This window comes from Mirounga leonina, unplaced genomic scaffold (genome assembly GCF_011800145.1).
Source record: "Mirounga leonina isolate KUSES-001 unplaced genomic scaffold, KU_Mleo_1.0 Mir_173, whole genome shotgun sequence".
NCBI lineage: Eukaryota > Metazoa > Chordata > Mammalia > Carnivora > Phocidae > Mirounga > Mirounga leonina.
The window spans coordinates 11,604,669-11,617,678 of record NW_023270447.1 but is presented as its reverse complement, the minus strand read 5'-3'; the positions used below and the strand labels follow the sequence as shown (position 1 = coordinate 11,617,678).

Genomic DNA, 13,010 nt, shown 5'->3' with positions numbered 1-13,010 from the left:
TCAGTGAGATCATATGATACTTGTCTTTCTCTGACTGACTTATTTTGCTTAGCAGAATACCCTCTAGTTCTATCCACGTCGTTGCAAATGGCAAGATTTCAGGGGTTTTTTTGATGGCTGCATAATATTCCATTGTGTATATATACCACATCTTCTTTATCCATTCTTCTGTTGATGGACATCTTGGCTCTTTCCATAGTTTGGCTATTGTGGACATTGCTGCTATAAACATTGGGGTGCACATGCCCCTTCGGATCACTGCATTTGAATCTTTGGGGTAAGTACCCAATAGTGCAATTGCTGGGTCGTATGGTAGCTCTATTTTCAATTTTTTGAGGAACCTCCATACTGTTTTCCAGAGTGGCTGCACCAGCTTGCATTCCCACCAACAGTGTAGGAGGGTTCCCCTTTCTCCGCATCCCCACCAACATCTGTTGTTTCCTGACTTATTAATTTTAGCCATTCTGACTGGTGTGAGGTGATATCTCATTGTGGTTTTGATTTGGATTTCCCTGATGCCGAGTGATGTTGAGCACTTTTTCATGTGTCTGTTGGCCATTTGGATGTCTTCTTTGGAAAAATGTCTGTTCATGTCTTCTGCCCATTTCTTAATTGGATCATTTGTTCTTTGGTTGTTGAGTTTGATAAGTTCTTTATAGATTTTGGATACTAGCCCTTTATCTGGTATGTCATTTGCAAATATCTTCTCCCATTCTGTCGGTTGTCTTTTGGTTTTGTTGACTGTTTCCTTTGCTGTGCAAAAGCTTTTTATCTTGATGAAGTCCCAATAGTTCATTTTCTCCACTTCCACATGCTGAGCATTCTTTTTTTTTTTTTAAAGATTTTATTTATTTATTTGACAGAGAGAGACACAGCGAGAGAGGGAACACAAGCAGGGGGAGTAGAAGAGGGAGAAGCAGGCTTCCTGCAGAGCAGGGAGCCCAATGCAGGGCTCGATCCCAGGACTCTGGGATCATGACCTGGGCTGAAGGCAGATGCTTAACGACTGAGCCACCCAGGCACGCCTGTGCTGAACATTCTTGACAGCATCAAAATATTGGCTTCGTTGAGCCTTCTTCTGTTCATATTCTACTTCTAGCTTTCTCAGTTCTTTGTAAATATCTGGATTCTCTTTTTCATAGAGTCGTAGGACATGTTCAAAAGTTTCATGCAGGTTTTTACACTTGTCTTTCAGCACCTTCTCATTTAACTGTGGTTGCTGCACTGGGTTAAACTCCATTTCATCCAATTTCTCCATGTCCCGGATAATCTGTTTGGGATCCTTCATCTTCAAAACTGCAGCTCGTACCATCATGCACTGTTTTTTATTCTTCTTTAATTCTCTCTTCCGGGCTTTTTTTCAGGCTTGGTCTGTGGGGTTCATAAATTTTCCACTCTTGGTTGATGATGTAGATCTCCATCCCATGGTGACAATTTGTATGGTTTACTTGTTCATTAAAACAAAAAAACACTTCTGCTGGATTCCTGGCACTGCAAGAAACAGGGAGGGGACGATTCCGGAGTCTTTTTTACCTCAGAGGGGACTTCACCTCTCTGTGCCACCACCATCTTGAAAGCTCGAGTCCCTCCTCATTTGGTTTTTCCTTCAAATTTAAGAAGAAACCATATTCTTTAGGTAGCAAGTTTCGTTCTTCTTTATCTGCTCATTTGGAAATTCATAAGTTCTACCACTTCTTCACTCTGGGTCTCTAATATGCCCAGCCACTGGCAGGCATTGTTTAATATCCACCAAAGACCCTAAAGTGGGAAATAACATAGAATGTCTTCTCAGGTGTCCCTCAACCAAGCCTCACAGATCACAAGAGATTGGCTCTTTTCCTCTTGTAAATTCCATAGGTCAGGCTTACCAAATATTTAAATCAGAGCCAATTTGAGAATATAAAGAAGGTATGCATCAAAGACGATGAATAAGTTGCACTGTCCTGAGAGACAGGACGACTATGATGCCCTCTTTGGCCCCAAAGAAGGCTTAGAAATTGATAAATTAATATGGGAAACAAACTGAATCAAGATAAAGAGGAAAAATCCTAAGGCAGCCGGTCTAGTGCCATCTGTTTCTGCTTGGCACTAACTCCATTCCCCTAATGGCCAAAATGTGGAACAGAAACCTTATTATTATGCCCATTTTATAAGTAAAGGGAGTGAATCTTAGTGTGGCTTGCCGAATGTCAAGCAAGTAATATCAGAGTTGATATTGTTAATAACAAGGCCCATGTACTTTTTACTATAGCATCACATCTCCCTACTAAAATGAAATGTGAGGAGCACCTGGGTGGCTCAGTAGGTTAAGCATCTGTCTGGGTGTCCGCTCAGCTTGTGATCTCTTGGGTCCTGGGATCTGGCTCCACATCAGGCCCCGTAAGAGTCTGTTTGGGGATTCTGTCCCTCTGCCCCTCCCCCCTTGCTGGCACGTGCATTCTCTCTCTCAAATGAATAAATAAATCTTCAAAAAAAAAAGAAAAGATAAAATAAAATGCATTGTGATAAGTGTTGGGATTCCGGTAAGCTTTGGGGAGTATGGTCCAAATAGAATGATGAGGTTAAGTTATGAAATAGCTACCTACCAAGGTCAGTAACATATAAATAAATTAAACACTCAAGATGGATTTTTGTTTCCTAGAGTACTGATTGCCTCAGATACACTAGCTAAAATTAATATGTGTAATTAAAAGAGTCTTTGTGGTGCGATACTCAGCAAAGAAAATCATACAATCAAGAGACTCTTAATTTCCAATTTTGGAGAGTTACACAGAGATACAGACCTCTGATGGACTGTTTCTTTCCATGGTGACACAGGAAATGAAGGAGGAGGGAGAGGATATAAAGTGGCTGCAGTGGAGGATGACACAGCATAACTCTCAGGCATGGGGGAAAAAAAGGGCCTTTCGGATAAAGTATGTGGCCTGTATATACACTTTAAGGTTTGTTCATTTTTTTTTTAATCAAATGCTCGCAGATTGAGCAGGAAATTGTAGAGGGGATGATGAGAGCCCAGCTGCTGCCTCTGGAGAGCAATGACAGATTTTGCCTGCAGCTGGGAAACCTCACGTGAGAGCTGATAGGTCAGGATCACAAATGGATAAATTCTGTCCTGCTCCCACTCCCACAGGATTTCAATTCATTGAGCTTTTAGTTTGTTACTGACCCAAATAAAATGTCCAAGATTCTCTTCTTATTTTTTTCCTTTGCTTTTGATTTCCCTGTCCTTCTTTGGTTCCTGTGAATCATGTATTCACAATGAAGCTGGACGATATGAAATTCACACCCTCCAAAATGTAATTATTTCATTCATCAACAACCTAATACATAAAGGTTTGCTTCATCTTCCCATTGGGGTCACCCATCTGGCTCTCCCGGTGAGAGAAAAGCAGTTTGAACAAAAAGACTCTTTTTGGTCTGAGCAAATGCACACCATCCAGAGAGAGCAGGCAGGATTAGATGTAACTGACAATGCGGCCTCCCCGTTTTATCTTTCCCCCACTTCTCAGTAAGCCAATTCATCCATCCAGGTGTGGACCACTGACGTGAATCCTAACACTGATCTATATAGCTCTTTTCTCGTCCATAACAAGAAGGTGTTTATAAACTCATTTCCTTCCTTGAGACATAAACACTGTCTGCAATTGTCTCCTGTCCTTGATTGTGGAGCGTCTTCCTCCTCTTTTAATTTGTCACCCACTGTGCTTGTTTTACTCCTCAGTTCAGTTTTCTTTTGAGCAGATTCTGTTATGTTTCTACAACCCCCATTTCATCTCCCGTTTCTTTTTAAACAAACACCTAAGTGAAAATAACCATCTTTGTTTCTGTAGAATTTAGTGGATACAGTCTTAGGATTAAAAAAATAATAATAGAGGAGCACAAGATCTCCATTTTAGAAGTCTCTTGGAGAATAATCCCTAACATAAGCACAGTCCATAAGTAAGCCTTCTGTAAACATGGGTTGCAAGAAATAAATGGAGCAGACAAAAACTCAGTTTTTATTATTCCTTCCTGTCAATCTGTCCTCTAGGTCTTCAAAATTTAACCCCTTCCAAATGCTAATCATGCAAAACCCACACAACTGTTCCTTTCCCTACTTGACATTCCTTGATATCCAACTTGATGGAGATAGGACATTAATATTTGTCAAGCACCTACCAATGTCAGACACCATACTTAATAATTTTTGCATGCTATATGTAAATCTTCACAAAGTTTTCATTCCAAAGATGACCATAGAGTGACTACGAATAGTTAAGGTAAGATTTCTTCACTCAAAATGTAGAAAAGTCATGAGCTTATTGCTCCAAACAGAACAACCAAAAGAATAAGCTACAAAAATTATATAGTTTTAAATACCCATAAGGGTGGCAAGGTACACAAAAAATTAATGGAACTAATTTCAGAACTTCATAAGCTCCTCCTAAGAGAGAAAAAATTGCCTATTATGTTCATCTCTGGAAACACAATGGGAGAAGATGTAAGTCCAACATAGATGGTGAGATTTGCAGGGTAAGGAGAAAACAGCCAAACTTTTAAAGGCCATAATTGGTTGGCATAGCAGACCAGAATCTTGAGGAGCTCCAGATGCAGAGTGAGTCTGTACCCATCTGTCAATTCTTTCCCATGGGATTTTCACCAGTCCACAAGGCAAAGGCTGGGAAAGTAACAGAAGGATTTAAAGAAATCCCAAAATTTCATGGAGCCTTCACTGAGAGCATAGCAGAGCTCACTAAAGGCTTAGGAGCAGAGAGAGGACAGAGAAATCTCTGGAATAATAAAAAGTGGGCTGGAGTGCAAAGAAAGCTTTTTGGTGACCTAAAAACAGTACTATCAAGCCCCAAGATATCACAAGAGTTTTATTGGCACTTAAATCCCAAGTCCTTCCTGCGGGAGAATTCTAATTGGATCTTCAAATTATTTGGAGACAGTGGTGTCCTGAAAATTTACCCAAACCGTAACCTCTCCCAGAACTCACTGCAATCATGGATTACAGGAAGGAGCATATTCTTCAATGGGGGTAAATATCATTTATTCAGTCTCAACTATTCTTTGTTTATTGTAACAATATCTAGAGTATAAACTATAAGACATGCAAAGAAGCACAAAAATGTAACCTATTCTCAAAAGAAAGAATGGTCAATAGAAGCAGACCCAAAGATATTCCAGAGATTAGAAGCAATAGGCAAGAACTTTAAAATAACTACTATAAATATGTTAATGTGTTTAGCTGAAAAGGTGAACAATAAGCATGAATAAATAGAGAATTTTAGCAAAAAAAAATTAACAATGCAAATGATTAAATGAAAATTCTAGAACTGAAAAATAGAATATTGAAAATGAAAATCATTTCATGTGCTTAAGAGCAGAAAGAAAAATTCAAAAGAAAAGACCAGTGAACTACAAAATCATAATTTTTACACCTGTCAAAAAGTTAAGGTACAAAAAAATTAAATGAACTAAATTTCAGTGCTCCATAAATTCTTCCTTGGAGAGAAGGAATGTTTGGCTATTCTCATACCTCAATAAGCCAAAAGTAAAACAGAATGGCTAAGGTGTTTCCCAGAGGTTAGAATTATTAAACAGAAACTTTGGGATTTTTATTTAGGTCACCCTGACACCAAAGCCTGAGCCTTTTCAAGCTCTGTATCTCAAATTATACTTGCATTTCTTATTATAGTGCCTTTATTCAGTTACTCCCTACCAGATGTCTCCTAATCCAGATCACAAAATGCCTGTGTCTTCTAAATCAGGTCCATTTTCTGTAATCCTAAATTGAGGTATCTGCATACAAAAATTGCTACAACTGTCAAAACTAAATGAGGTCTACACTAAAGCCCAATTTAGATGGAGAGGTTGATAGATTGATATATAGATAGATATAGACATAGATGTTATGTAGAGCCTTAAATGGATACTTGAGCTGGATTTTCAACTAGTCTTTTTTGATCCAAGGCCTTTCATTTTCCCTCCTGGACTCCAACATTTACTATTCTCTTGGACCTCTTTGATGTGATAGAATAAGAGTCTCAAAATCAAATGTTTTCTGTGGCCAGGGAGATAACCTAACTATACCAAGCAAAATCATCTGGGTAATCAGGCATCAGAGAGAAGGAAGAATGCAAAAATGCAAGGAGCTATAAAGTGATACCATGCCAAAATGTATTCAAATTCAAATATATTTTTAACAGTCTCTGATGAAGATTTCAGCCAGATCTGTTCCTTATACTAACAGTTTGTTTTACAGAATAGAGCACAGTGGTTAAAATCTACTGTGACAGTCAAAACAGATTTTAAGCTCTAGCTCTGGCGCTTGCTGACTTTGGTAACACAAGCCTTGTCATGGACCAACGTTAGCTTTAGATCCCTTTTCAGTTAGAGGGTGATAATAGCAGTACTTACATCATACGTAATAATAAAGATCAAATAATGATTTGATTTATTATTATTTACACACTTATTTACACACGTGTAAATGATTTGAATAGTGCCTGATACATAGTGAATTTTCAATAAATATTAGCTATGATTAGTATTAACGAATCTTAACCAAGTTTTCCAAAGAGGGCTTACAATTTAGTTTTTAAATTTATTCTTAATAAGATCTAGAAAGGTTTATTTCAAATTAAATGTTTGCTGGGATATTACTATTAGGATCTATGCTTGCAGTTAATCATACAAGGATAATATATATGATCATATATTAAGTACAATATATAATGTATTAACAGTCACTTCCTGATGACTCATGGCTAGTCTATTATTCAACAATGGCATCTATATCTTTTCCGTCTTATTCAAAGAAAGCCTGTAATTTCTGTATTTTCAGAATTACTTTCTCTTCAAAGTGTTCTGCTCTGGATACGTTTCCCTGGAATGTCATTTAAAAAAAAAATTTTTTTTTAAAGATTTTATTTATTTATCTGACAGAGAGAGACGCAGCGAGAGCAGGAACACAAGCAGGGCGAGTGGGAGAGGGAGAAGCAGGCTTCCCGCAGAGCAAGGAGCCTGATGCGGGGCTCGATCCCAGGACCCCGGGATCATGACCCAAGCCGAAGGCAGACGCTTAACGACTGAGACACTCAGGCATCCCTAAAAAATTTTTGATGATTCTGCACACCGCTTTTTATTAAAAACAACTATAAATAGTCAACTCTAAATATAAATAAACATTTAAATGCAATGATGGCAAAGTTTTTTCTGGAAGTGACCATTGAAATGAAAATGATGCAGGATTATGGTTCATTTTATATGTTATTTTATCTGTTTGCCATGTTAATAAATTTCTGTTGACAGGGTAAACCTGTTGGCTGCTGTTTCTATTGCTAACAGCCTATTTATATACACCCTATAAATGTTTTACGGGTAGATTTCCTATCATACTTTGACTTATAGCAAAATAAAGATACTTCATTGCTGAAGGACATCTCCTGTGGTCACAGTCTTTTGATGACATTTAAAGGGAGGAATTTGAATCCTCAAAACATCATAAAATGATATTTCTTTTCCTGAAATATCTGTTGATCACTTGTATAGCAATTTCTCTCTACAAACCTTTCATATGAATATTTTATGTAGTCTCATCATAATATTAATATAATATTATTAATTTATAATAATATTAACTTATTCAATAAATATTTATTAACGAGCTACTCTGTGCCAGACCCTGAGGATACAGTGGTAAACAGGACTGTCATGCTCTCTGACTGTGAAGTTTGTGATCTAATGGGGAAGACATTCATTTAAAAAAAACAAGAATTATGCAAAAAAATTTAATTACTTTCAATAATGATAAATATTACAAAGCAAAAGCAATTTTCATTCATTGCATTTATTCATTTACCAAACACATATTGAAAACCATGTTATATTATCAGGAAATATGCCAGGTGAAAAAAAAAATGAATATCACAGTCCCACTATCAAGAAATCTAACTTGATATGTCTAGAAGAGAGAAATACATACACAGTAAAAAATGGGAAGGGACAGAATAGAGATGCATAAATAGTAACACAGAGACTTAGAGGAAAGACTAAGACTAACTGGGCAGGTGTTAAGTGTAGGCTTTTCATAAGACATTACATTTTAGGTGGGTTTGGAAGAATAAACAAAATATGGCAACAGAGGTGTCTAGGTAGAGGATACCTTTTTTTTTTTTTTTTTGTAAAAGAGCATTGATGTAGGGGCACCTGGGTGGCTCAGTTGGTTAAGCGTTAGACACTTGATTTAGGCCCAAGTCATGATCTCGAGGTCCTGGGATCCAACCCTGCATCAGGCTCCACAGTCAGCGGGGGAGTGGGCTTGAAGATTCCCTCCCTCTCTCTCTGCCCCTCTCCCACCCACGTGTGTGTGAGTGATCCCTGCCCCCAGCATAAATAAATAAATCTTTTTTTTTAAAAAAAAAGCACTGATTAAAAAAGAATAATATATTTGTAAAATGCTTATTGTTCCCATCACTTAACATATCCAAGAACTGTTGTATGAAATGCAGAGGTGAAAAGAAGTGCTCCTTGCCCTTTTGGACCTCCAAATCTAGAAGTTGTGGGGGGAAAATGCAAATAAGTAAATGGTATAAAACTTTTGTTTATTGTATTAGAATTCCATGACAAATAGATAATGTGATCCCAAACAAAATACCACAAAGTGATTTTTTTTAAACTGGGCAAATTAACATATAAAAACCATTAAAACAATGTGAGGAAAAGAGCAAGAGGAGAGAATGACCTAGTTAAATATTAAAAATACAATACTTAACACTTCTGTAATTTAACTGGCTTAGAATTGGTGAATGAATAGACAACTGCAGGCCCACGAATAAATGTAAATTTAGGAATGGAAGAAATCGTGCTTCCAGTCAGTGGGAGAGTGTTTTGTTTTGTTTTTTTAACAGAGGATGCTAGGAAGAAAATAAATAACTTTGGACGCTTCCACTGAGGGATCCATAATGCTTCTTCCCTTCCTTCTGAATTTTCCTAAGTGCTCTGTGCCCACAACACCTCCTCTCGGTCATCCGTGGGTTGGGCAGCAAGAACTGGGTTTAGCTCTGCTTTCTTCTCTCTCCTTTTCCCCTGGGATTGGCTTGCCTGCAGAGAGCATGTCTCTGGTCTACTCTCAACACGCAGTGAACTTGTACTAAATACTATCTCCCTCTAGGAGGCATCCACTGTCTGGTGGTGCTTTCTGGGATGGGGCGGGAGGTTTTATAATTTGAGGCAGTGTGGGAGGGTGGTGTTCAGTGGTAGAAAACCCACTATAGTCTCACAAATAAGCAGTGTTTTGATACATGGGCCAAAATCTCTGAAAGATCAACAAAGTCTGGCATTTAGCTTTAAAACAAAAAATGCAGACTTCTAGCTAGTTAGAGTGAGTGCCTTCGAGCTTTGCTGTTGCTTGACTAAGTGTAGACTACGTGGGTTTTTGACCCCAGTAGGTGGTGCTGATGTGTATCACACTGTATTTTTACAGGTGTGCCCATGGCTATTAATGGCTGCAGCCTGAGCCAATAGCTTTAAGCCATAGACATTAAGCAGCTGAGCCATGCAGGCTTCCGACCTTGGTGCCTCTGGAAGTTACATCAGGTTTGCCCAGGGATAAGTGGCCTTAACCAAGCAGTAGGCAGACCTCCCAGGCCCTGGGCTGTTGCAGCTTGATTCTGAGCTCCCTGGGGACGGTGTGGCCTGGCACTGCAGGGTAGGCTGACATGGGATTCAATTGTTTTCATGCGCTGATAGGCAGCATATTTGCTACTTTTAATAGTAAGCTGATGGATGTCCCTATGAACCAGTGAATTTCTGGCTTTCATTGCTAGTGCTGGACCTAGAGAGGCAATATTAGAAAACTCAGATCCCATTCTGCATCTGGGACCCTGTGCAAGGACAAATCTTGGGTTTGTGTGACTGGTTTAGAGGCTCCAGGGTCACGTCTTGCTTTCTGGTCCCTAATTGGTCTGGATTCCTTAATTATGTAAACTCTGATCGTGGCTTTAGGTTTCTCAAATCCAATTTGTGTACAATCTAGGTGAGCCTGGGGCGGAGGTACTGGCCCTTCTCAGCCCTCGGGGATACAAGCTTCAGAGGCAGGCACAGCCGCTATCATTCAAGAATCTATAGAGGGGATTTCTCCATTTGAACCAATGCAGGAATGCAGAGAAAACCTTCCTAAGAGATAATTTTACTGGTTTAAGGAAGTCCACTGCAAAAGGCAGGGACAACAGCCACGGGGACAAAGGACCACAAATATTCGTGAGAGATTGTGTTGATAGAACTCACCATCCATGCGTTTTGATGGTGCCAGAAACTCAGTGTTCAAAGGCAAAATGGAAATTAAAGGATTTTCTACAAAGGAGATTTTTTTTTTTTAAGATGAGAATTGCCCAGATGAATCTCTAGATTGTTCCCAAACAAATTTTAGATCGCGGGTCATTGACTCAGGCAAACTGGTATAACCTAAGGCTAAAATCAAGATTTTTCTTCCATCCCCCACCTCCACCCCCCACCCCACCCCACCCCCGCGCTTTGCCCAGACAGCACTGGGCCTGTGCTAGGCTAGTACTGTGACCACCCTGAGACAAGCAGAGCACAGTGTCACAATGCTGGCTGGGAGAGCTCCTTCTTGGAGTCGCTCACTTTTCAGTCTTGAGTATAGGAGCACAGCTATAACATCTTATGCATCCTTTTAAATCTTTGGGCTTCTTTAGACTAATGTCAGTGACTGTATACTTACATCCGAGGCCCTGAAATAACCTCCCATTCCATGAAGGGACAGTCCAGGATTCAGCTGCTGGGGGGACCCCAACTCTACCCGACATGGAGAACTTCCCCAACTGAGCCTGCCCAAAACAGGACATTTTAGAGGATGGATTTGAGACTTTTATTTCTTTGATTCATTCGACAAGAGACTTTTATATCAGACTTGGATTTATTTTAGACGTTAACTTTGCACTTTAAAAGACTCCAACTTTAGAGGTAATTTCTCCCCAGGAATTTGGTAATATGACAAGGTTTATAGTAGACATTTGCAGTGTCTCTGAGATGTTTTTATTTATTATTGGAATGTCTTAATTTCATTACCACGTTGGATCATATGGATAGTTATAATCTGAAATACGATTTAAGAATAAGATTTTGGATTTGAGCACAGCATTACCTTGGGTTCAGTGTAATTCATGTAGAGTAGTGACTCATTTTAGAGTCTTCCCGGGCAAAATCTCTACTGCCCACCAGAAAATTCCAGGGAGGGGCAGTGGTTACACGCAGGGGAATGACTGTAGGAAGATGGAGGTATAAGGAGAAGTATCTTTATCCTCTACCCTTCTAAGGGCATGGCTAGGGCCCCTGTACCAAGACAGGTTAACAAGAGAAAAGCATACATATTCACTTAATTAAGTTTTATGCAAAAGGAGAGACTTCCTAAGGAAATAAAGCCCTGAAGAAACCTAGCTGTTTTTATGCTGGTTTGATGAAGAGTGGAGAGTCGTGAAAAAATGTGGTAGGATAAAAAGGGGTCTGAGCGAAGTGTAGTAAACTGGGGGGACAGCAAGACCTGTCCCTTCCTCTTGGTGGCCCTCCACGCTCGGAGATAAGGATGCTCCTTTCCTCCAGGTACAAGGAGGGCATCTCTCACATGAGTGGCTCAAGACTTGCTTCAGGAGAAGGTGCGCAAAATCCTTCCTGCACCTGCCATTTCCCAAATTCCTTCAGCTTGTAGTATTCGATATGCCCATGTGTTGTATTTTGGGGTAGTGTTCCTGAACCCCGCTAAAAGTGAGACTGCCTAATAAACTGCTGACTTCCATCTCCAAGGTACATAGCCACACCCTGCTCGGCCATAGACTTAATAGTTAAGTCCAACGTATTAAGGACACAAAATGTGTGTGCGTGTGTGTGTTTGTGTGTTACATACCTTTCATCTCTAATTTTCTAGTTTCCAGGAAGAAGGATGGTCCCTAAACACTAATAACCTCTTGCTTCACCCCCTTTATTCCTTCCCCACAGAGGGTAACCTGATGATTTTTACCCAGGTTTTTTTTTTTTTTTTTTTTTTCTCAATTCAGGAGCTTTCAATTACTTCAAATTCTAAACTGGGAACATTTGGTCTTTTGTTCTTTTATCTCTTGTTCCCCAACAGGATAAGTGGTCTGGGTACTAATGTTCTCCTCTGGAGACTCAAAATTTCCCTCTGGTGGACAGAGATGAGATTGGGGAGAAGGAGTCAGCAGGTCCATTTGGGTCTCATATTCTCTAGACGTTTTCTCGGGAAGTGGTAGTCGTGACGAGGTATACTAATTAGCCGCTGCCATCATAGTGCAGCCGAACCAACACCTTACCGATCTGTAGCTTGCAGCCTCAACCACTCAGCCTCATGCTCACAAGTGGCAAATAGGCTGGGGAAGGGGCTGTGCTCCACCTGTCACATTCCGGGGCCAGACAGGAAGTGTAGCAAACACCTGCGCATATACTTCTCATGCTGAAGATCAGAAGCTCGGAGAAAGGCCAGTGGAGGAGCTATTATCTCTTAAGGTCTAGGTTTGGAACTGACACACTCTCACTCCCGGATGGAACGAGTACGTGGCCAGGGCGACATTGGAGGGTTAAGGAAATGCTCTCTCCAGAGAGGTCTTGGGTGTAGGCAGGGAGTGAATATTTGTTGAACAATAATATATACCGCCTGGAAATATTAAGATAAATTACTGCTTCTGATGCCATTAATGCGAAGCATAATTCATCGGGAGGCTTGCCTTTTATCTTTCCTATTCTGTCCACAATAGAAAGCTAAATAGATCTCTCTTTTTTTAAGTGCTTTAGTTTAAGAAGGCTTAATTTAACGGAAATATGCTAGAAGGAACTAAAATAAATTGTGTACAAATTATACAATCAAATCCAGAAGACAATGTATAAAATTTTTATCCTTCTAAATTCTGACAATTCTGTCCTTCCTTTCTTAAGGTCATGTGGTAGTTTTCTTTAAGGTAATAATCAACAGACAAAATAGTTATATTAAGTATTTT

The 13,010-nt window shown here is 39.5% G+C and overlaps 1 protein-coding gene across 1 annotated transcript in view; it reads right to left on the bottom strand.

Moving 5' to 3' along the window:
* LOC118020399 (WW domain-binding protein 11-like) overlaps positions 1–1,474 on the bottom strand; it is a 107,670-nt gene extending 106,196 nt beyond the window's left edge. The window contains exon 1 of the mRNA XM_035020283.1: positions 1,016–1,474. Coding sequence (XP_034876174.1) covers positions 1,016–1,315 — 300 coding nt within the window. The 5' untranslated portion in view covers positions 1,316–1,474. The remainder of the gene's footprint in view (positions 1–1,015) is intronic.
* Between the last annotated feature and the right edge of the window lie 11,536 nt (positions 1,475–13,010).